The sequence below is a fragment of the Epinephelus fuscoguttatus genome, linkage group LG6 (assembly GCF_011397635.1).
Source record: "Epinephelus fuscoguttatus linkage group LG6, E.fuscoguttatus.final_Chr_v1".
Lineage (NCBI taxonomy): Eukaryota > Metazoa > Chordata > Actinopteri > Perciformes > Serranidae > Epinephelus > Epinephelus fuscoguttatus.
Genome location: NC_064757.1, coordinates 15630404 through 15655408, shown reverse-complemented (window position 1 = coordinate 15655408; position 25005 = coordinate 15630404). Strand labels below are relative to the sequence as shown.

Below are 25005 nucleotides of genomic sequence, written 5' to 3'. Positions count from 1 at the left end.
CCTTAATGACAGCCCTGCATTATAAAACCTCCTGCTGACCTCAATCACAGATTTTGATGAAACTCTCTAAATGTAATTCGACTGCATTCTGTCTCTGCGCAGTTACATAACAATATCATAGTGACAAATGCACAACCACAAATAATTCACACCATCAGGAGGCCTCGGAAAGAAACTGCACCCACCGAAAGGCCCGTCTCTTCGTTCCAAATGTGTTTCCCCTTTAATAAACTCGCACACATGACTGCGTGAATCCTTAGCCAAAATGGCAGATGATGAAGGATGAGAGAGGAGCGTGTAGTAAAGATTTAATTAAGACTCGCCATGGGATGTCTTACTGTGGCTCCAGAGACCGGGACAGAGGAGTTTGTGTTTGCTCAGTGCAGCTGTGAATAATATCTACACTATTCTTACTTTGACCTACATGTACTGAGAGGAGGATCTGAGAATGTGCCCACATGAGTCCTTCTTCCTGTCTTATTTGCACCGTGAGGCTGCCAGAGGGGGTTCTCCTTATGGTAAACCTTATGTTGACTTTAAATTGTCAATCTCTGCTGGAGATAATCTGGGACAGAAAAGACATCAGCGCTGTTTGTTTCCATTAAATGTGCAGTAGATGAGAGGCTGCACTGCTCAATCCCTCCTGCAGCGTGTTTGCAGATTGTTGAAGGTTTATAAGCAGTTTTCACCTCCCTTCATCTCATCCTCGTGACGTAGATTTTTATGGTCTCCATGGAAGATTCCCATCAGCACTTTACTTCATTCCCTTTGAAATCAATTCAGTCTCTTTTGCTCCTACTCAGTGTGGGTTACCATGGATACCGCTCCCAAATGGTTTGGCTTGTACATGAATTTGTTTATGAGTGTTACTTGGAGTGGATTGGAATGTTCTTTTTTTGTGCAGCCAAAGTAAACATAATTAGCTATTTAAGCATGAGGATATTACATTCAAATTGTTATTCTATTCTATTTTGTTCTATTCTTCATGTTTCAAGATGCAGAGCACGCTGTTTGGTCAAGGTTTCTTTAGGCAGTGATCTTTTGCAAACATTTGCCACTTTAAGGGTACAACATGCAGTATCAGCTACATGAGGACACTAGTAAGAGTGCCTCCAGTCACTCAAGTGCGCTCTGGTAAAGCTTAGAAATCCGCTGAATATAATCTAGTCTGATCCACCAGGAATAGAAGCAACGCCAACATGGATTCTTCGATTCCCTGTTGAGCCAAAAGAGCATCCAAGTACTTAGTACTCACAAAAACATGTGGTCCCAGTGAGCCCTATACGGACTGCCACAACTGTAAATCATGTCTGGGGCGAGACAGTTGAAAGGAGAGGATTGAGTGGTTTAATTTGTTTAGGACTTAATCGGTGTTGATTTAGAATTAAGGGAAGACTGGGTGCATCTCCCACTGAGTCTTCAGATTCACCACTGCTGCATTTCTCTTCCCTCAAAGTCCACTGAATCTGAGTATACATATTTTATACAAGGCATGGAAAGGTCCTGTTCGGTGTGAAGGAACCACCCACATTCAGACATATGTCTATCTAAGAGGTCTAATTCTGGCTTTGTGAAATATTTACCACCGCAGGGACCGTGGACAACATCCCTAGCTTCCCTGGGGATTCCTTTTGAACAACCAAGCTGAGTGTGTTTGCCTTAACATTGCTGTCTAATGTGTTTTCCTTGTTTCCTCTGACATATCATTACAGTCCAAAATAAGTGAAGCTGAGAGTTGCTTTGTATCAGCCTGCCACACTGGCTATTTTGGGCTGGACTTTGTAAGCAATGGGGCCTGGCTGTGTGAGCATCCTCGCATCTCTTATGTAATTCCCACCAATGGGAACACAGAAATCAGAATGAAAGTTTGTCGAGAGTCACTTAATCTTACATAGAGTTAATTGGAGACAGCTGGGGAACTGGAGGTTGTTTACTGTGCCAGCATGAGCGCGGAGCATTGTAAGAACAAAGCAGAACGTCCAGATTCTTCCTTATGGCTCATTATGGCTGATATGTCAGAGCAGCATGAAAGCTTGTTCGAGCAGTGGAGGCGGAGTGAAGCCGTGTTCCGCTTTAATGTTGTTACTTTGTGGTGGAATAATCCTGATTGATCCCTGTCAGAGGGGACTCTAATCAACAGAGAGCCATTGATTTCCTCTCCACGGAGCCTACAAGGTGCCTAAGACACCTGCTAGCAGCCAGCTGACAGACACTTATGCCTGCTAACCAACAGCTGACACAAACTGATGCCAATGCACTGTGATGGAGAGGGTGAGTCACACATGCTCAGATAGATCCCACTCTCAGGGATGCTGGATGCTGCACAATGTGAGATCCACTGTACTGTCATTCTGAATCATATCTCATACACGTGGTATGTCACAGATGGAGTCTCGGTTGGCTATGGTGTTCTGTAAGCAGGATGCAGGAAGAGTATATAACAGAAGAAGAAAAAAATGGTGATCATCAACTGTGAGCACGCACGTGTAAAGCTGTCTTTCCTGTAACAAAATGAGCTCTGTCACAGCTAAATATCATTGCGATCTTCAGCCCGATCAGCACAGTTCGTCCGTAGTGATTTCTATCTGCCGTGAGAGTGCTTCAGTAAGCAGTTTTCCAGTGGCAGTCACATGCTCCCGGCTGGGGCTCACAGCCAGCTGTCCCCATCATCAATTCAGACAATGCAGGAGGCTGTGGCGAGGTGAGACTATGGGGCAAATGTGTGTGGCACAGGGCAGGCTACAAGGAAAGCATTTTAATCTTGCAAGACTGCAAAACAACAAAGACAATGTGTTGTCTTGAATTCATGCTGCATCATGGGAGATTTCCATAGGAGTGCAACAGGATTTCTTGAGGCACCAAGGGAGCTGGTCTCCAGACTCCAGGCCATCAACAGAGGAGGCCACACAAGTCAAGTGTTGATAAACAGGCCCTTAAACAGCAACAACTGAATGCTTTTCTTTGTTTTACATGATCTATGTATGACTGTCTTTGGCTTTTGGCCTGCTGGTTGAATAAAACAAGGCATTTGAAGATGTCACATTGGACTATGGAAAATTATAACAACTTTTTCTCACAATTTTCTGACATTTTTTAGATTATTTGATTAAGCAAGAAAATGTGTGATTGTGGGTTAATGCATGATGCAAACAATCCTGTTGCAGCCTTCCACTTCCATAATAATGAAGTACTAAATCTCAGTATATTGGCACACACAATTTTCTCATCGGCATGTATAATGCATGCGCAACAGTGTAGGAGGAAGACCAGAAGTGACCAGTGAAGTGTGGGAGAGGCCCAATTCTGCAGGCAGCTTTTATTTAGTCTGTCTGCAAACTTTCTAAAAATGTAAATGTCAGACTCGCTTTGCCTCCTGATGAAGACAGCTGATTACAAAGCTTACACTGCAGGAACACCAAACGACCGACAGTTCCCCCGGAAATGCCCATGCAGCTGTCCTCAGGGCTCCATGTACCGAGATGAACGGAGAGACCGCATTGCTGCTCCGAGACTCAACACCCACTTCAGCCTCCTTCCAACACCCCCAGCCCCTCCTCCCCTCCCCTCCTCATAAAAACACGCACAACCACGCCTCCAGAGGCACGCGCACAAGCGCAGCCTCAGACACACCTCCTCCTTCCCCTCCATCACACACAAACACACACACACGCACAAAGCCATAAGCGAGTGTGAGAGCATCGAAGTGAAGTGGACAACATGTAAAGGCAGCATGAAGGACGAGTGCTCGGCTCCGGGAGGCTCACAGCAGGTGCGGTAGGGGTGAAGCTGCACCTCGCGGAGAACAGGCTGCCGCTTCACCATGTCCACCGCATCCGATCCACTCACTGGCGAGACGGTAAGGCCCCTCATTCACTCACGAAATCTTTCATATCCAAACTTAGCCCAACTCATCCAACCCCCTTTCCCCCCGGCGGGCTCTGTCCTGGTTTGAACCCGCTTTGCTTCTGTCTTTCTCCGCAAATGATGTCATTCCGGGCTCAAAGGCATCAGGTCAGCCACAAAGGATGGAGGGCCGTCCGTGCCGCAGCACCAAAATAAAAGGGGTGTCGAAGTGCGTTAGTGCAAGTATTTGGTAACGCTTCAAGGCTGGATGTGCCTCGGTATGGCCCCGTGGGGAGCTTTCAGGCGAATCCGCATCACATTTGTTATTGTCTGCAAAATCTTGCATAATGGCAGAATACAGCCTGCGAAGTTGTTTTTAGTTACAAACCGGCGAGCAAATAAATAAGAGCCCATTAATATTAGACCGCATATAGAGCCATAACCTCATCATCAGGAAAATACAGCCTTTGGCACTGTGAATAATAGCAGCATCATCGCTGCATCCTTTCATTAGGTCAATATAAAGTCGCACTTGTGTGTCACAGATGGATTTTGCCCACACACACAATATTAAAGCGATTCATATTGATTGTGAGTCCATTTTTTTCCAGAGTGAAATTGTGCCCTCCGTGTGCAACTCCAGGAGTGTTTCATGGTTTCTTTGCTGTGTGCTGTAGCCATGGAGACAGTATGTGGCATGTGGTTTTATACTTGTGCAGGAAAGTGTGGTCCCTCTATTCAAGAACAGCCTAAGGCCTTTAGACCATGAGGATGAGTAGAGGAAAGAATGCATTCATTTAGAACAAGCTTCTTGCCCTGTCCTCTAATTTTAAAAACAAATGTGCTATTTTGTCTCGTCTTCTTGTCCTAGATTGTTAACAGATTAACCCCTTACTTCAGAAAAAGCCTAATATTTCCACAGGGACTTATAAGTGTGTCTGTTGTGATCAGTTGTGATGTCAACAGTGGCCTATTGTAGACTTACATAATTAATTCTGGTATTTTATTAATCTCTTTCAGCATTTATATACTGTAGCATTCCTGTTTGAACTCAAGGTTATTTTTACAATACCCTAAAACATAATTTGCTACAAGGTGATGTGGAGCTATTGTTCGTATCCACTGATGTATTAAAGCTGGGTAGCTGTTTGAGACAGATAGATTGTGGTAGTAGCTCCTCGCTGAATGTTCACTCTTCACATCCTGCACGTTATTAGGTCATTTTTTATGCTGTGTAATAAAATGAAGTCTCATCAAGGCCCCTGCCATCTTGCTGACACCTCACCTCATCCATTTAAAAGGAAGATTGAAAGTAAAATGAGATTAAGAAAGTTCTTTCCTATTTAGTGGCATAGTATAAACCTCAGTACTAATCCCATCATCATTTGCATATTCTCCACTGATGGGATATTAGTAATGAATTTATGACTGCTATATTGGCACAAATGATAAAGAATGAGTCCCAGATAGTATTCATATTATAATGACAGTCAGCTATCAATTAGACATTAGTGACCATTGGTCCCAACAGTGATACAGCAGTTGGTAATAATGCAGTATGTAACCTCGATTCTTAAGGACAGCCAACTTTTGGGAAAATATTATTTTTCTGCATCTGAAAAAAGGGGGAAATTTGCCCTTAAACTACAAAACAGTTCCTTACTACAGTTGTTTGATTGATACCTTGAATTACTTGTGCAGCTGAAACACTAGCTAGCCATAACATGAATGCAAAAGGACACAGAAGTTCCTGTAACTGGATAAATAAGAAGATAAATATGAGGACAAAAATGGATATTGTATAAAATTTAGTGTCCTAAATTTAGGTGATCAATCTTGCTGGAAACTATGTGATCTGGTATTCATTCGTATTAGTTTTACCCACTCAAACCCACAAATGCAAATCTGTCTTTCAAATCAAAGTCTTTTTAAATGACATAAATAATCCTTGTATGCAACTATAGCTGCTTTCTTGTCATTAAGGACAGCAAAACACATACAGGTAGCCCATAATTTGTCTTTGAAACAAAAGATTCTAAGGTACCATGCAAAGCAGTGAAAAACAGTGCTGGTTTGTCTGTCGCGGTTGGTCATGTGTAAAAGGACGTGATATTTAGGTGTGTTGTGGAGACATGACAGGGAGATAGCTGGTCAGTCCTCTCCCATCACGATGAACAGATGGTAACTCAGGGTTAGCTCGTGGGTGGGTGCCAACAAGGAAGCCCATGTGTGTGTGACACATAAATCCATTGTTGAAACGGATTCGTTTTGTCCATGAAAATATTCAAAGACCTTAAAAAAATACTCTGAATGTTCAAGCAGAGATTGACAGCAGTTGTGTGTATATTATTTATTCATAAGAAGTGAATAATTCAGACAGGAGAAAACAGAAATGGTTTGTTGCAACACATTTCTTTTTGAAATTAAAAACAAGGAAGGCCTCTTACTGAAACTTAAACTAACTTTTTATACTGTAAATTTGTTAACATTGTGAGGTCTTTATTGTGTAATACAGTTGGTTATAGGTTTCATGATTTAGTGGTAAAACTAAGACATGCTGCAGTAATGCAACAATCAATTAGTCTCAGATTATATTTTTTATCAAAAGCACCTTAAAATAGTGTTACTATTATTGTCTACAATTGTGTTTAACGTTTAATGATTCCAAACAGGTTTTTACATGAAATTAAATAAATACTTTTACTTGCAATTTGGTATTATGCAAGTTTTGTTTTGCATTTTCTTTGAGTTAAATACAAACTCAGTTAGAAGTGCAAGATCATGTAAACAGCTAATTTTAGTACAGTGTCTCCAGGCTAATTAAAATTCATGTCGACAGTTTTTGTGGTCTGATTGTAGACAAAGTGCCCCCTCAAATATCTCAATATTTCAAAAATAATGAATGGTTGTCATGTTGCTCAGATACAAAGTTGTATTGTGGCTGTTGGCATGGAATTAACTTGGTTAGTAAATGAACAACTACAGCTGTTAATTTTAAACACAGCCATCATTACAGGTTTATCATGTGGTCAGACTGTTTTTGTACAGATTCACTTACATCTGATTCAGCATTTTTGATGCTTTAAAATACAGCTGCCTGTCATTTACCTCACATCTGTACATTTGAATTGCATTGAAGTGTATTTGTTTTCTTTTCTCTCTTTCTTTCCACAGGCTGTGTTGATCTTGAATCACACTGAATGGAGAGTATTAAAGTTCCTTTAAGATGACACGAACGCACCCCCCTGATTTACTGGCATCGACTCTATATCGGGACTTCACTCTAAATCCCATCACAGACAACTCTATTTCCCTCCACTCCTCGCGGCAGTGTGACTTGAAAATGATTGACAAACCAGAAATCATCAACAAAAGACACTGCCGTAGCTTTGACTTTATTGAGTCACTGGATGACCCCCAGTCCTTCTCTTCCTCAATGGAGTACCCTTATAAGAGGGCTGAGCAACAGACATTAAACAAAGATCTAATGTGGAATGGACTAGATCAATCGGGGCACCTTCGCTTTTCATCTCCTGATCTGTTCAACACCAGGCAGTTCCAGCAGCAAACCACCCAGGACAAAACCAGCCATCTTACTTGGTCAGACTCTAAAAAGAGAACAAGATCTAGAAGCGCTCCAAGAGTTAAGTCCACCCTTACTCCTGTGCCCATCTCAGTGTCTCCTCCAGGAGCCAGGAAGGCAAGGGATACACCTCAGGCTGCGTCGGATACCTTGAGGAATTCAGAAACACAGCGGGAATCCTATCCCTCAAACAGGGCTTTTTTGAATGAGGTGCATCCAATCAAACTGCAGCCTCAGTCTCCTCTCTATGTCTCAGACTGTTTTGAAGAGGATAAACCAGATAAACCAGCCATAACCCCTCATGTCAGATGCCGTGTGGACATTAAACCAGATGCTGCTGTTCTGCAGCACACATCTAGGCAGGTTCCCAATGTACGGACTGATCATCTTTGGCAAAGATACTCGCAGGCCAGTAGCAGTAGAGGTTTGTATGTACCTCGACAGATTGTCTCCTCACCAACGCCCACTCCGAGCGAATGCTACAGTGGAGATTTTAGACAAGGATACCACTATACCACCAGCATGTCTCCCATCTCATACCAGCATCTAGACATACACAGAATGCCATCACCAACAGCACCGTATCTGAGTCAAGAACAAAGAGCTTACTCAAATCCTAACATACCAACCAAGTTCTTCTATACAGAGGACCCTGTTAGGTATCCAGTCCACCCCTATTCTAGAGCATACTATCAGGATGACCGGTCCAGTCTAACCAGCCATGGTAGTACAATGACTAGTCAGTATGATCCAAGGACCCGATGGGTTCACACCCTCCCTGTCAGGTCATATTACACAGAAAACTATACCAACAGAGAGCCAGCACACTCTGTGTATAGTAGGCCTTACTCCACCAGTGAGGCAGGATCATACTTTTCGCAAACTCCACTGTCTAGGTCCTACTATGGAGAGGACACCCGGTTCAATCCATACCATATGAGTAACTCACGGTTGTTTTATTCCAAACCATGCTCTCCTGAGGAGCAGTACTATCCACCAAGGCCATACCATACTGAGGGTCGTCGACGCCCTCGTATGTCTCAGGCCTTTTCAGATGACTGGTATCGCTCAAGTATATCTGGTTACTCTAACCAGTCCTCTCAGCACACACCACCAAGAGTAAGACAAGACCCTAGTATACCTCCGTGGTTTACTAACAGCTTTGTGGAGACAAGTAGACTAGGAGCAGAGGTCAGAAACCACTCCAAGTCTTGGGACAATATTCTATATCCACGGCATGACAGACAGCAGTCTGTTCCTCGTGGACGTAGCTATGAGAACCTGTTTTACCAAGCAAAGCAAGCAGCAGCTGCTGACATTACATCTCAACCTGTTATACTTAACCTCTCAAGTTCACCTAGGCGCTACGCTGCCCTTTCGCTCTCTGAAACCTCATTAGAGAGGAGCTCAAGCAATCCATGGAGGAATACTAAGAGTGGACACTGGTTTGTAACTCCTGAGATCACCATAACAGACAATGACATATGTGCAGCCAACAACAAGCGGCGTGAGGTGCACTCTGTCAGCTGGGATACGTTGGATGACGAAAAGACACCATCTCCGACAGTAATGCATCACAAGCAGCCACAAAATACACCGGACATAACCAAAGAGAGGAAACACAACAATTTCTCCCTCCAGCAGAGTCTAGAGCAACTGGACGAACTCTTAGCTGATTTGGTTGTTGATTACAAACCGCCAACCAGCAGAAAGTCAAGTGAAGACCTTTTAGACCAGCTGAAACAACTAATTACTGAAGATGACGACAAAGACAGGGGATCCTCTGGACTTGAAAACTTAGGATGTCTGAACACACAGCTCCCGTCGTCTAAATCCAGCCCTGACACAATCAAAGACCCTGATAGTGGGTGTGATGCTTTACAAAGGAGTGCAGAGGAATGTTCTCCAGACCACAGCACAGACGAAGACGACACCATGGTGTGCGCTAACAAGAAGTGCAACCGGATTGAGAGTATGTTCAAAGCCTGCTTGTACTTCAAATCATGTCACAGTTGCTACACCTTTTACTGCTCACGAAACTGTCGCAGGGATGACTGGGAGATCCACAAAGAGACCTGTCTGTACGGCCGTGTGAACAGTGTGTGTCGACACACTCTTAAGTTCTGCAGAGAGAATTCAGAGATCCACAAAGCCTTCTCTCGTGTTGCTAAAGCTGGCTACCTCTCCAGGGGGAGAGGCGTTCTCTTTCTGGGTTTTGCTAATCCGGAGACAGCTGACAACTTCCTCCAAGTTGGGCTCGAGAGCCTCCTCATGTCTCCCACATACTTATCTCTCAGAGAGCTGGATGGCTTCAAGGACAACCTAGGCGAATACTGCAAGGAACTGCAGCAGGCAGGTAATGAGTATGACCCCAGTGAATGTTTCCTTCTGAATGTATCCGTAGCTGTTGGTGAACTAGTGCCTAACAGACCTTCACCAAGGGTCCAAGCACCAACAGTACGAAAATATGCAAAGGTGTCCTTGGCCTCCTCAAGCCCTGACAAAAAGGTACTCAGGAAGGATAGCGAAATGGAAACTCTCATCCTCACTCCGCCTCCAGGCACACCGGACATTGACAAGGAGGGGGAGGAGGGAAGGAAAGCCAGAGAGGTGTGCTTTGTCAATATCCAGCGTGAGCTCAGGACCAGGGGAGTCTTCCTTCGTCACGAGTATCCCAAAATCTATAATCAGCTGTGTGAGTTTGTGGAGAGCAACAAAAGGTTCACTCCGACAACAATTTACCCGATAGATAAGAGAACAGGGAAACAGTTTATGTGCATGATCATGGCTGCGTCCGAGCCAAGAACACTGGACTGGGTAGGTACCCCTCATCTCCTGGATGATATTATATAGTACAGCACTAATAGTAATGATAATGATGTCAGCTACACTAAATGTAAATACTGTTAATACATGGTGTGGTTTAGCAAATTGAACATTGTATGTGTATATATGTGACAAATCTCTCTTTCTGTCTTTCTCTCTCAAATTTCTCTCTTCTGTCGCCACACACACAAACACTCACACATAAAGATGCACAGTATATATATATACACACACACACACACTCACACACACACACACTTTTAAAGATTGCCCTATGTTGTTTTTGGCTTGTTTTGATCCTGTTGCACTTAGAAGAGTTGATAGCCTGCATGTAGACTAGGCACAAACCCAGTTATCCAGGTGTTTAAGATGTGAACATGTATGATCTGTGCAGTTTCTGAAGACAATGTATGAAGCACACAATATTTATGAAGTACACATTACATTGCCACCACATAATAATAGGCACAGCCAGGTCTCATATTGTAACATTCATCCACTATTGATTTCTCCAACAAATGTTATATCAGAAGTTTATATTATACCTTGTCACAGTGGTTGTAATATTACAACTGTTTATTAGTACTTAAGTATTATTTCCTAAGTATAATGTAGTTATGTGGGTATTTTTTTTTAATTATTGCTATATTAATTAGTGTTTGATAGACAAAGAAGTACAATCAAACCACCTATTTGTTTCCCACCTCATTAAGAATTTTAGTTGGAACTTAAATCATCTTGTGATAAGACTTGATGTCATTCTCGTATAAATTGCTTTGTTTGAAAGTGGCCTTCAGTCGAAAAAAAAATAAATAAATGCATTTGACACAAAGCAATGTATAGGTTTAGCTATTTCTAAAGGCTTGACAGCTCTTAACTTAGGTTGTTTGAACTACCACTGTAAATGAACAATTATTTTGCTCAAAGCATGTTATTTATATTCAGGTATTTTAATATTGATATTGCTTATAATTAAATTTATTATGTTAATGAGATACCATTTGATGCTTAGAAATGTAAGAGGTATATTATATATTGAATATTAGATCATTTGAACATCATGACCTTGAGACCTTATTGTAACTAATATCACAGTATGTTCTTAAACAATATGCAATAAAAGAGCAACCTTAACATCTATATTGTAAAATGCTATTTTATTATTAATATTGAATAAATCCCTGGAGCCAAGAGCTGCAAAGACTTTGTTTGCACTAAAATATAAATTATAAATAAAATAAGAATGTTCCTAACACAGCTGCAGCACTGATCCCAGATGTAATGATATGCCTGCTTCCATTGCCATTGTTGACTAATCTAAGGTTGCTCTTTTACTTGATTATATATATCTTTGTGCAAGACCTTCCTCAACTTTCTATTTTGTGATGTTTATAACCCATATATAAATATATAATAAATGGAATTTAACGAGTGACCTTGTGGCTTTGCATTTCTCTTCCAGAGTACTCATTATTTGGCATTAGCAGGGTAAAAATATTTCAGGTCCCGTAGCATGATATTTATCAACATAAGAATAAGAAAAATAAGAGGAATTAACCTTCTCCCTAGAAACAGATTATTTCTATTACATAAGAAATAAAAATAACTATTTTTTAGCTTTGTATTAAGTGCAAAATCTAGAATAAAACCCAAAGTACAAGTAGGGTGAAACTGTAAGCTATTGATCAAGTGTCATTATTTTTGATGCTCCTCCCTTGATCTACCTGAATATATTGATATTGTCACTCTCTCAACATCAATACATTTTGTTAAGGTTACTACATATGATGTCTGTTTACAGTTGTCATCTTTTGTAGTAAATACAGCTTTGTGGGGAGGGGATGTGGAGCACACTGTTAAAGTTTCACCTTTTAAATAGATGTGGCAAATAAGGTATCACGTTTCATTATCCTCTCTGTTGAGGGACTGGTATGGATTTCTAATTGGCTGATGCTCTGGGATTTTTTATTTATTTATCTAGCTATGAATGTGCAATAACATGTCTGACGGTGTTATTGTAAAAGGCTGCTTACTCAAGGATTTTCCTGAAGTATCTTTCTTCTTCTGTTATTAGACCACCACCTAGTGGAAGAATGCATGTATTACTTTCTTTAAACTATATTCAAGCAGCCCTGAGCCCATCATCATGTCCATAAATGCTTGGATTGGAACACACACACACACACACACATATACATATACATATAGTTATACATATAGTTTATGCTTTTATGCCTTGTTATTCATTACATTAGTGCATGTACAGTGTGACCACACTATTGACTGACTCAGTATCTTTATTCAGTTATAACATATCAATATCCCCTATAACTGCATTCTGCTGTCCTTACTTGAAAACATTCCCTCCAAAATATAAAAAATGGAAAATGACTTTTTGTTTTGCCTGTGTTGTTGCACTGCACTGTAATATAACATACTGCCAGGGGGTGAGGTTCAGGTGTCCTGCTTTAGTGGCCCTTCAAAGAACTTGTTCCAGTTCATTCGATTACAAACAAGCGTTGACGGTATTAGTGTTTGTATTTTTTCATTACATGTAATTGTATGAATTAATTAAATTGATTAATTCATGTGGGTTTTGTCACAGTTGCATTCAAATGCAGTAATAATATTTATGCATATACTGGAGTATTAATGGATAGATTTGCATGTTCAAGTGTGAAACAAGCTTCCTAAATGGATATATACATCAATGTTAATCTGAAGCTAATGTGAGGTTTCAACAGACTATACTTTATAATTCAAGTTGATATAATCCAGTGCTACAGTCCATTCAGTGTAAAATTCCTTTTCTGTGTTTCCTCAAACAGTGTTTCCTTGTTGAGGTTCTCTGGCTTCCTCCCACAATCCAAAGACATGCAGGTTAGGTAAACTGGTGACTTTAAATTTCCTGTAGGTGTGAGCGTGAGTCTCTATGCATCAGCCGTGTGATAGTCTGGTGACGTGACCGGGGCGTACCCCACCTCTCATCTGATTTCAGCTGGGACAGGCATCAGCCCCTTGTGACCCTGAACAGGATAAGCAGTTATGGATAATAAATAAATGGATGAATGTTTGCATGGAACAAAGACTGTGGAACTTGTCCCTCATTGAATACACTGGTGAGCATTAAGGGATCTCTGTGCAGCCAGTATGAACAGGAGGAATGATTACAGCTAGAAAAGCCAATTCAATATTCATATAGGCACCTGATGATTGATTTTAAGACAGACTTAAATATGTGAACCTTTAGCATAAATCTTTCCTATAATGATTTCATCTTGGATTTCTGTAACAGTTAAATCCAGCAGAGTACAGTAAGAGAGCTGCAGATTGTGGCCGTAATAAGCCAGCTTTATTTATACAGAAAATGTGAAAATAACCCATTATGTGCACAAAACTAAAACCCTAAAATACAGTAAAAGAGTAAAAATTGTATAACTGGTCTACACAGACCCAAACAAACAAAACAGGAAGATCAATCATAAGGAATAATAACTAATTTGATTTCAGTCAGATGTAAAAACCAGAGAGAGGATGACCTATTGTTTTTTCAGTGTTTGGGTTTCAACATGGGGTGCAGCCACTGCAGAAGCATTAATTTCAATGTTTGTCAGCTCAATTTTCAATATTGTGCCATACAGACTAAAGTTATAGTTTGCCAATGTAGGCTATTTAGGCAGGCACAGAGATACAAGTGGACCAAATTTAGTTTTTACAAATAAAATAAAACAAAACATTAATCCATGCCACGAAAGTAGTCGTGTGACAGAAAAATCACAAAATATTGGGCAATAATGTTCAGTTTCCATTTAAAACGGCTGTATGATTCGTCAGAAATGACACCAGGAATACAGGAATAACATGATGTGGTAGGCCAGGTTTTTTTTTTAATATTAGGAAAGCTTCCTTTAACAAGCCTTTGCGCATGCGGGCTGCGCAGGTCTCCTCGTGATGACAGCAAATGACAGCACTGTTCGCTCCTGCAGAAGCCAGTGTGAGACGGCTAACCGCCAACAAACAATTCCTCTGACTCGAGAAATCTGATGATCGGCTGTGTTTAGAGAAATAGTGAACAACCAGAACGCGCTAACTCCGTTTGGTAAGTTGCTGAGTTCATGTTAGCACGTTTTGTCGATCACATTTTGTCACCCAGGAGCTTGCAACCTAAAGCTAAAGCTAACGCAGCTAACTAGCTTATCGTTAGCTTACCCTGCTTTACTAGCAAACGTTAGCCGAGTTTAACTTGGTTAACGTTAGCAGGCTACTGCTAGGTTAGCCAGCTCACCAGTTTGCTGTCTGTGCTCCTTCTCAAATCACTGCAAACACAAGACCGTCTTGACTGATAGAGTGTAACCCTAGCTAACACCTGGGTGTTTTGGCTTGTGTCAATTTCCTTCATAACATTTAGCTGACCCAACATTAATTACGTGGTTTGTTTGATATGTTTCTCAGCTCGTCTGATGGTAGTCTAAGCCAAGGTAACCTAGAAAGCGGTAATATACATTTATTTAACCCAACCTATCTCGATTTGTTCGCTAAATCTCGGTTGGCTAGTACCCCATCACATCAAGGACACTATAAACTTGCAACCTAACGTTAGCAGGACGTTAAAATGTCTCAGCTTTTTGTGTCAGAAGTGCCCACACCCACCCATTGAGCCTGTGAAGGGAATGTCGGGCTAAAGTTGTAACAACATAACCACTGACTCAGTGTTTGTAACGTTAAGGCGTGTAAGGCCATGGGTTATAATAGCGTCCTGCCATTAAAACATCATTAATGTTTAAACACTTGATATTACCATTAACTCTTTATAGCACAGAGATAATTACTGTAGCATTTAGTCATAGAAAAAACCAAGTGAAGGCTTTTATTAGGTTAAAATGGCACACTTTTATTAGTTACCATTTGTAAAATGTGAGGTTTTGCTGCTTTTCTCTGTTTTATATCATAAAACAAAATATGTTTGTGTTTTTGCTGTTTGTCAGACAAAATATGTTCAAGATCTAAAGTATAAATGAGAAATGGTTGAAAATAATAATAAATTTCAACCCAGATTAGTCATTACGTTCCTCATTCCTCAGCTCTGTATCTGCTTACCACAAAAAAACTAATAATTTTTGCCTCCTGCCAAATGCCACATTACACAGGAAACCATGCCTTTACGTTATAGTTTCAGAAGTCAGTTTCAGAACGCACTCTTGTGTGATTAAATCCTAATCAGCTCTAGTTGAGGCTCAGTCAACAGGACTTTCTTCTTCTGTAGTGATAAGTACAGATTGCTTGGAAATGGGGTCAGTTTACTTTATGGTTTGAGAGTGGAATGACTTAAGTTTTTGTTTCTACTGTTTATTTCGAATATGCAAATAGTACAAGGCTTCCCGATTGCTACTAAACAAATTCTTGGCACAACATAATATCGAAATGAAAATTGAGGAAGCAAAAATAATAATAAAACACAGAAAAACAGAAAGTAAATGACATATTCAAAAGTTGAAGTGTGACTGAGGGATTGCACGCTTGTTGTTTTGTATCTGGATTCATAAATCCTAGGCTCGTTCATTAGTTTGAAGTAGATCCTTTTTTGTCAGGATGCACGGTACTGAAGGTTTTGCAGGTGATCAACAACACCAGTGGTCATTTTAGTTGACACAGATGTAGGGCTGAGTATTGTTTAAAAAATTATGATACAAGTACCAATACCAGTACCCTCAAAGTGATACGGATACCAACTGAGCACCTAATTTGCTACCTTTTTCCCTACTTGATTTAATACCCATAATGTGAATGGAATCATTCAGTTGCAAAGACTGCCACCAGACGCCACAGGCGTGTGGTACAGCCATACTTTGGAACATTTTGATGTAATCTCAGCACGCTAAATCGCCAACTCCGTCAAATACTCCACGCTTGACTTCACCACACCACAGACTGTATGAGTTGTAGCTGCTGCGGTAGTGGGCCAATCACACATGATGTTAAATTGAAGAATGCTCCCGATGATTCACCATTAGTAAAACCATCCAAAAAGTCATTTTTTCCTAGATCTGGGTACAAAAAGGATCAAATGCAGGTATTGTTTAACCAGAGAAGTTTCGGTACTACTTGATAAAGTGTTATATCAGTCTATACCAATACCCAACTCTAAATAGCCTAGATGACAGCATTAATATTCTTTATACAGTGCCATACTGTCTCCTTCCGTCTCTTGGTGTTTACCTGATGCTTGGTTTATATGTGTTGCAGTCACTGCTTCATTAGTTCATGTCCTTATGTATTACCTTACTCCATACCGTTTCTGAGAATCTGCAGTCACCGAAGTATATGACTGCAAGTTGGTGTAATTTAAGAGGATAACGAAGTGCAAAGCTGGTGTTATGTGCAAATCTGTGTATGTTCTGTTTGCCTCGTTTTGTTATGACAGCTGCTGTACATTTGAAAGGATTTACTCTTAGGTGAAATGTCTGTAATTTCCTTGGAGCTATTTCACTCAGTAATGTAGACTTAATGTCTTGGGCAACAAAACATGGCTCAGCCACATTCATGGGTCCGTCAGAGGGCCTGAAAGCTAGCCTGAACTTGTACCTCTGACCTAGTTGAAATTGTCTGTCCCAGCTGAGACCAAAACTAATGGTGCACTGTGGTGCTCCTCATCAGCTGGTGAGCCTAAAAACTTGTAACAGTAGGAAGTTGTCCTCAGGACAACAGGTAAAGTGACAGCCCCTGTTGGTAAACTGGGTTAAGTTCATAGTACAAGTCATCACATTTAAGTTCAGCACATGATGGACAACTGGTAAATAGTGATTTGTGTTAATGATAAATACTGTTTATTCATAAAGCCTCCAAATAACGCCCTGTGATTAACTACATGTCCACGCTGATGCAGCAGAGTTTATTTAGGATTTCCAGCTTAAACACTGTTTTCTCAACTGAAGGAGGAGGAGGAGGAGCCACATGAAGCAGGCCTCTATACTGTATTTGGTATATCAACATGGATTTAGGAAGACTCTGCCACTGAAGTGGGACACAGCTCATGTGTGTATTATTTTGTCTTTTTTGGGCCACCATGACAGCTTCTTTTGTCAGAGCGGGTAGACATTGTTAGAAATTCCTTTGGGGCAGTGGCGGTTAGAGAAGTGGGTGTTGTGGTCAGAAAGTCACTTCTTTGACCCCCAGACTGGCAAGATGCATCTGGGAGGAGTAATGCTCGCCTCTACCTAACTTTCCCCAACTAACCAACTTTGACAATTGGACCAAATACCCAATGCCAGCTTTTATTCATTGATTGTTTTCCATGGAGTGGAATAGGGCTGTGAGGTTTTTTTTTTGTTTGGTTTTTTTTTACTGGTGAAAGGTACAGGAGTACATAAAATATGGTAAACACAATAATCATTGTGTAGTTATCATCAGTGACTGTTTCCATATGTTCAAGAGCCTCTGGAGGAAAAAAAAAACTTTCCAGCGCACCTACCTACGTTTCAGGTAGTACTCAAAAAGTACTGAGGTTCAGCACCCAGCCCGTATGGTGGGAAAGGTCACTCTCAAACCTCATGTGAGCTTCTTGGTCGACAGTACCTGCTTACTGAACAGTGTAAGGAATTATCTGAAAGGGAAGTGTGAAGAGGATGTTGGCTCAGAAACATGAATACCTTTTTGTAGAAAGTGAAATCCTTTGAATATCTATAAAAAGAACTTTGTTCCATTGGTCGGTCTATGTATGTGTGTGGGAGGAGTGGGCTGCGTTCCAAACACCTTTACTCTCTTGCTGTGATATTAACTTCATAAAGTAGTGCTGTTTTGTGCCTAGCATATTAAAAATAATTTTGAACTTTTAAACTTTGTCATTAGATAACTTAAGTGATTGGACTTGCCCTGGTATTTTAAAATACTCAATTTTGTCTTGCCCCCTCCTCCTGTCTCTTATGCTACCTTGTTGTTATATTTAAAGTGCTTACACTGATGTTATGGTTGAACGAATGGTCTTCTTGTCACTCATGTTAACAGTACTCAGTATCTGTCCAGCCACAACTACGGTCACTCTCACACGACTCCGGGGGCTGCAGATTATGCCTTCCCTTACACTGTCTGTTGTTTGGTTTCTCTTCTGCTTTAGAGTTCCTCAGTGCTCTCCATGACTGACTCACCAGGTGGCTTTACGCAGTGAATGTGTTGGAGCTGACGGGCACAGGAGGCCATGACAAATGGCAGTTAACCTCTCTGCCAGCCACTTAATATCCTAGTTGTTTTTTTTCACTTCCTTCCAAGTATGTGTGGAATGTGCTTATTCAAGACGATGAGTGTATACGTGGAAGCGCACCCTGAGTGTACTCGTGAGTCAGTTACCTGTCAGCTCATTCAGATGTAAAATGGAAAAAGATATCTAAGAAGGATATACGTAATCTTTTTGGGTTTTGGACTGGTGGTCAGACCAAAAAGCAGCTTTAAGACCTTGGGCTGTGGGAAGCTGTGATTGGCATTTTTCACTAATATCTGACATTTTACCAACTAAACAATTAGTCAATAAATAGAGAAAATAATCTGCAGATTACTTATTAGCCCCAGTTAAAACCCAGTGCATGTTGCCACCACTCACTACATACCCTCATGTCCTTTAAACCAGGTCAACAAATTCCCAGAATGAGCCACAACTAATAGTTATTTTGGTAGCATTTTACTTCAAACCCTCATTATTTAACAGTTGTAAGCACTATACATTTAATGGTTTATAACACACTGTAATGTATCTGTAAGCAGCTATAAAGACATCTGTCAGAGTTTATAATGTACAGTATTTGTGTCAGCAATGATGCAATGATAACCAATCCTGTGAAGACATATTTTATATTATTGCATCTGTTATTGATTATATTGTCATATCTGTTTATATACCCGCCTTCATGGGGCCCACAAGAGGAGTTTAAGCTGTTGACAAGTGCATTCATGAACACTTATAACTGGAGATGCACAGTGTTGGAGTTTTTGCCAATATCCTATATGCCAATACACCAAACCTTATTTGGCAATTAATTGATACTTATATCAATATCCACTTTTACCCCCACCAGATTTTAGTGATCTTCAAATCTCTTCTGTAGTGGAATTATCATATTATGCATGCATACTCTTATCGTGATGTCCCACCAGCAGATGGAGACATGAAATACAGTGCTTTTCAGTGTATTAGATATTCATTCAATGTGCAAAATGAGAAAAAGAATGCTGGCCGATTCTCATAGTTAATTTTAAAGCCGATACCGATGACATAACAGTATTATTGTGCAATCCTACTTAAAGCTGCTTAAAAAATACATTATTGTTGTTTCAACATTCATTAAATGTTTATATACTGCTCTATAAATACTAAAAAGGGGGACTTAGAGTAGAGCGTTGTTATTTTCATGATCAGGTTAGCTATTTGAGCTCTTTAGTCTTAAAAATGTCAAAAATAAATAATAGAAATAAAAAACAAGTTACAAGTGCCATCAAAGGCAAACCAAAATAATGCAATTAATAATAATGTGAAATAATAGAGACAGCACATTTCAAAAACTGTTTGTGGCAAATGTTTGATATCTTTCCTGATAAATAACTGAATGACTAATTGCTTGTGAGATTGTCTGTTATTTTTTTGGGATTGATTGCAGCACTCAGGCAGCCATCATTTTCTCACGTGATAAGGAGCAGCTGTAGCTTGTGAAGAAATAAATATCAATTTTTCTCTCAAACCATTATAATAACAGACTGAATGTTTCTTTTTATTGGAGTGATATTTAACTAAAATGCATCTTTAAACTTGACCTGATTTTTTTTCTGTTTTGTTTTACAAATATGATGACAATCTATCACAGTTATTGGAGATCAGTTGTCACTGTTTAGTCTTGCTTTGCCAAGGAGTTCAGTGTGGAGGCTATCATTATGAGTTTAAATCTGCATAACCAATTTGATTTGTCAGACACATCAGCTCTAACGTTGTGCTTGTCTGTTAGTTTGTGAACAATGACAGCGCCTTGCAGTCATTCCCACTCCGAGGCAGTTTTCTTCAGTCTAGTCTCATTCTCCTCCCGGAGCCATAACTCCACAGTTAAATCTGTGTTTGCTATGTTTGCAAGCAGCCACAAAGAGGCTTTTGTGCAAAGGATTCACCAAGAAATCATTCAAATTTCATGCACTCAGCTTGGTTTGTATGTCTTGGCCGTGTATATCTGGAAAAGGGAGAGCGATTTGCATATTCTGCTATGTAGCGTCTCCTGAAGCTTGTGAAAAGCGTGCTTTTGTTGTTGTCGTTGGGCCAGTGTGTGTGAAGCACATGGAATACAAATGATCACTTCCCTTGCATGACGCGAGCATCATGTGTGAGCTTATAGCCCTTTACAGAAAAGGGAACCATTTCCTGCTTCTTCTAGATCCATTTCCTGTTAAATGCAAAATAGCTCAAATAATAAGTACTGATAGTATTTGTTAAAGACAAAAGTATGGTAAGTTGACCTGCTTTATTGTTAGGGATAGGATAAGTTCAGAGTGAGAGCTAGCTTGATTTATTAGAATGTTTCATTGGTAACAGACAAGTACACATTCCATATAGTCCCACTGCATCGTTACAATCCAGTGCCAGATAGTTACACACTGACGTCCTGAAAAACTGACAGGAAAATTCCTTCCAGTTCACTTAGAATTAATCTTAAAGGGATACTTAGGCAGTTTAATAAGTCACTTTAATAAAATAGGAGACAGATTAAAAAATGGATGATTAATGGTGAAGCAATAGAGGTTGTCATATTTTGACTCTACCCTAGTTATAATAGTGTAATAGTACAACAAAAAATCATCAGTTTCTGGAGATGTCTTCATATGTCTTGTTTTATTTGACCAACAATCCCAAACCCAAACATATTCACTCTACAGTGATATAGAACTAGAAAACCATGAATCCACTCATTGAAGAAGCTAAACCCAGAGATTGTTTTTTTGTTTGTTCGACAAATGACTGGGTCCACACTATTACCACACACACAATTTGACGGATATCATAGCCAGCAGATGCACTGGATTTGGTCCTAGATTTTAGTGAGTTTTGTGAACATTACTGTTAATGCAGGCAATCACTTTTCAACTAGTAAAGCTGCCACTGCTTTTGTCCTGTAGGCAGACGGTTTTGTTTGTTTTGTCAGCTGACAGTTTCGTAGTTGCTGCCGCTGGCTGACACATTACACTCCATTTCAACAGCTTTCTCTGCCCTCACCATGTTGTGTTAAGTGGTGCACCAGCACACTGAAATGGAGTGGACCCACTTAAATAATAATCGACTATCAACTTTGATGTGAAAATTTCTGGCAAATGACTAACCACTTAATATACTGATGGTTTGAAGTCATCACAGTTTTTTTCTCAGGCTTGACAAAACATCTGCAGAGCCACGGGACATAATACAACTGTGGTTACGTTATGAATATTTCTACTATCCATGAAAATCAGAGTTCCCCTTTAAGACAGCTGACTGAAGGAATTTTAAATTATTTTTTGCTAATGTGACTTTATTCTAACATTTTCTAAAATGTTATTTGAGCTTTTGTGTAGTTTCACATTTTTACCTCACTGAGTCGTTTCTATTCCACCTTGTCCCTTTTGTGCTCCAGTCATTTACCTCTCTGCCTGTGTGAGCTGGTGAAGATGGTGAAGCCAGATATCCACACTCTGGCCCACCACCTGAAGCAGGAGCGGCTGTATGTAGCGTCGGAGAAGCAGCTCATCCAGAGGCTCAACAGTGATGTGCTGAAGACAGCCGAGAGGCTGTACCGGGCTGCATGGATCGCCAAGCAGCAGAGGATCAACCTCGATCGTCTCATTCTCACCAGGTCAGACATGCAGTTATAATACACTTTGGCTTTCAGAGTGGTAGCTCAGGGGTCAGCAACCTTGGGCATGCGTGCCAAAACTGGCACGCTGTAGCTTAACTTATAGCACACTAGCAATTAGTATGCAGAGTCTTTTGAAATGTTGAAGTGCAGGATTTCCCGCACATTCGTTTATCTATGGCGGCCCGTAAGGATGGATGACAACATTTCATTTCTAGGTCATGGAAACTCTTCCATTCTTTGTTGGTGATTATAATCTAATGAAAACATATTTATGAATATTGTATACCATTTGTGCGAGTAGAAATCATACACACTGGACCTTAAAACCCACTGTGTCTGTAGGTGGGGTGAGATCTGGTTTTCATAGTAAGAGAAAATTACAGTATATAATGATAGTAGTTATTGATAGGAGAGATTTTATGTGTTGGACCTTAGTAATGAAAAACTCTGTTCCACAGTGCGGAGGCTTCTCCGGCTGAATGCTGCCAACATGCCAAAATGCTGGAAGACACCCAGTTTGTTGATGGCTACAAGACTCTGGGCTTCCAGGAGACGATCTATGGCGAGTTCTTGGCCAGGTTAAGGGAGAACCCTAGACTGGTGGCTTCCTGTTTGGTGGCAGGCGAGAGGCTGAACCAAGAGCACACCCAGTCAGTCACCCATACAGTCTTCACCTCTCTTTATGGCAACTGTATTATGCAGGAGGATGAGAGCTACCTGTTACAGGTCAGTGTAACCCATCTCTAGTGTTACACATTTGCAAAACAGTTTACTAGCTTATCAGTTAGATGTTCTTATCTGGTGCAACTTTTTTACTTGCCAACCCACAGGTGTTGCGATACCTGGTGGAGTTTGAGCTGAAAGAGAGTGACAACCCTCGCCGCCTACTGCGACGGGGAACCTGTGCCTTCAGCATCCTTTTCAAGCTCTTCTCTGAGGGCCTGTACTCAGCCAAGCTCTTCCTCACTGCCACCCTCCATGAACCCATTATGCAGCTGCTGGTGGAGGATGAAGACCACCTGGAGACTGACCCAGCCAAGGTGACAGAGCGCCTCACTCCGGCCCAGCAGGAACGCTTCGGAGAGAAGGGCTCTGAGGGCTACAAACAAAGGGTGCAGGCAGCTGTGGAGGCCAATGAGGCCAAGCTGGTGGCTCTGGTCAACAAATTTATTGGTTACCTGAAGCAGAACACCTACTGCTTTCCCCACAGCCTGCGTTGGATTGTGTCGCAGATGTACAAGACTTTGTCATGTGTGGAGCGTCTTGAGGTGGGCGAGGTGCGCACCATGTGTACAGACCTGCTGCTGACCTGCTTCATTTGCCCAGCTATAGTTAACCCAGAGCAGTATGGTATCATCTCAGATGCCCCCATCAATGAAGTAGCCCGCTTCAATCTAATGCAGGTCAGTGCTACAGCGTGTATTCTGTTTACACATCATACACATTGGAATCATTTTACAGTGAAGACTGATGTTGTTTATTTTTTCTTGCACAGGTGGGGCAGCTTTTGCAGCAGTTGGCCATGGCTGATGATGATGCAGACCCAAGGCGGAAAAGCAGTTTGTCTAAATTTGATAAGGTGTGTAAACCGTTGTGATGTTTAGATTCCAGCCTGAGCGCAACATATTTCTCTCCTTTTACTTATTTACCGTTCTTCATTTCTGTCTGCAGAGTTGTGTTGCTGCCTTTCTGGATGTGGTGATTGGAGGAAGAGCAGTTGAGACCCCACCCATGTCCTCAATGAACCTTTTGGAAGGCCTCAGTAGGACTGCGGTCTATATCACACATAATCAGCTGCTGGTGCTGGTAGGCTCTTTTTCAATTGATATACAACTGTAACATCAGCGTACAATTTGAAAGTTTGAGTCATTATGTGCTGCCAACCCGTTACAGGGTAGAACTTAGGAACCATACATCCTTAGGTTCTGAGGTAGTCTCTGCAGACAAGGTGATGTGAAATACATTATCATATTTCCTTAAGACAAGTATTTAAAATGTTCCAATGCAGAGTTCATGGACAGGCAATGGACAAAATAACAAGAATGCCTTACAATACAAATCTGTGCAGTAAACATCCTTTGGGAAATGCTCAGTATGTTTAGTGTTTTTGACACTTGGATGTTTATTCAATGTTATAGTTAATTTTTCAGGCATAGTTTGTAGTATTGTTGAGCAACTGTGCAATATCTTTACTGCACATGTCCTCATGTCAGTGTTGTTGATGGTTTTCATGTGACTAATTGCCATTTCTGTGCTTGCCCATATGTCAGTATTATTATTATTATTATGATTATGATTATTGCACTGTTAACATGTAAATTATTAGCAGTTCAATAATGACAATGTAGGTCACATTTTCAATAGCAAGCTACACAAGTGAGTGAAAGCTTTCATAGACGTGTGACAAACCTGTTTTTCTAAAGCATAGATCACACCATACGACTTCAGCCTTGATTTTGCGCTGACTGACAGTTTTTTGGAGCTTCTTGACAAAAGCCCCAGAATCCAAGGCAATTCAGTGTTGGCTCACCACTTGCAAATCGGTGCTCAAGCGCTGTTTGTGAACTGTTCAAAGACCTGAGCCAAGAGGCTCAACGATGCATCACAGACGCCCCCCAGATATGTGGCTAAATATCAGAATCTGTCTGGAACTTTGTTAGCGAGCTACAGCCAGTGAGAGCACGAGACATGGGTTAAGGACAGAGACGAGCAACACTGTGGCACTTTGCAAAGTGTGTGTTTAAGGGAGACAAAGAGAGTGACAGAGAGAGGGAAAGAGAAGGTGGAAGGTGGACTATTGCACGCAATGGTTCCATATGGTATTAGCCTAGTAACTTTGAACTCTGCTTTGTCACTTTTTGACTTTGATGTTTTCTAGAAAGTACCCCCACACCCCAGGTT

The 25005-nt window shown here is 40.9% G+C and overlaps 2 protein-coding genes across 5 annotated transcripts in view; both read left to right on the top strand.

The window, feature by feature from the left end:
- The first annotated feature begins 3613 nt into the window (after window positions 1–3613).
- On the top strand, window positions 3614–11661 carry unm_hu7912 (un-named hu7912). The gene is made up of 2 exons (XM_049579556.1): window positions 3614–3856; window positions 7018–11661. Exon 2 carries the CDS (start codon window positions 7070–7072, stop codon window positions 10277–10279), a length of 3210 nt encoding a protein of 1069 aa, XP_049435513.1. The 5' UTR covers window positions 3614–3856; window positions 7018–7069; the 3' UTR covers window positions 10280–11661.
- A 2542-nt stretch (window positions 11662–14203) lies between these two features.
- The window catches only part of gapvd1 (GTPase activating protein and VPS9 domains 1), a 36716-nt gene continuing 25914 nt past the window's right edge, over window positions 14204–25005 (top strand). For all 4 annotated transcript variants that reach the window (XM_049578169.1, XM_049578168.1, XM_049578167.1 and 1 more), the window contains exons 1-6: window positions 14204–14351; window positions 21883–22101; window positions 22563–22830; window positions 22935–23507; window positions 23600–23683; window positions 23776–23910. In XM_049578169.1, the coding sequence (XP_049434126.1) occupies window positions 21917–22101; window positions 22563–22830; window positions 22935–23507; window positions 23600–23683; window positions 23776–23910 (1245 nt within the window). In that variant the 5' untranslated portion in view covers window positions 14204–14351; window positions 21883–21916. The remainder of the gene's footprint in view (window positions 14352–21882; window positions 22102–22562; window positions 22831–22934; window positions 23508–23599; window positions 23684–23775; window positions 23911–25005) is intronic.

Bases quoted from the DNA above. Each gene is read 5' to 3' on its own strand.
- unm_hu7912 (XM_049579556.1), top strand. From the start codon at position 7,070: ATGACACGAACGCACCCCCCTGATTTACTGGCATCGACTCTATATCGG.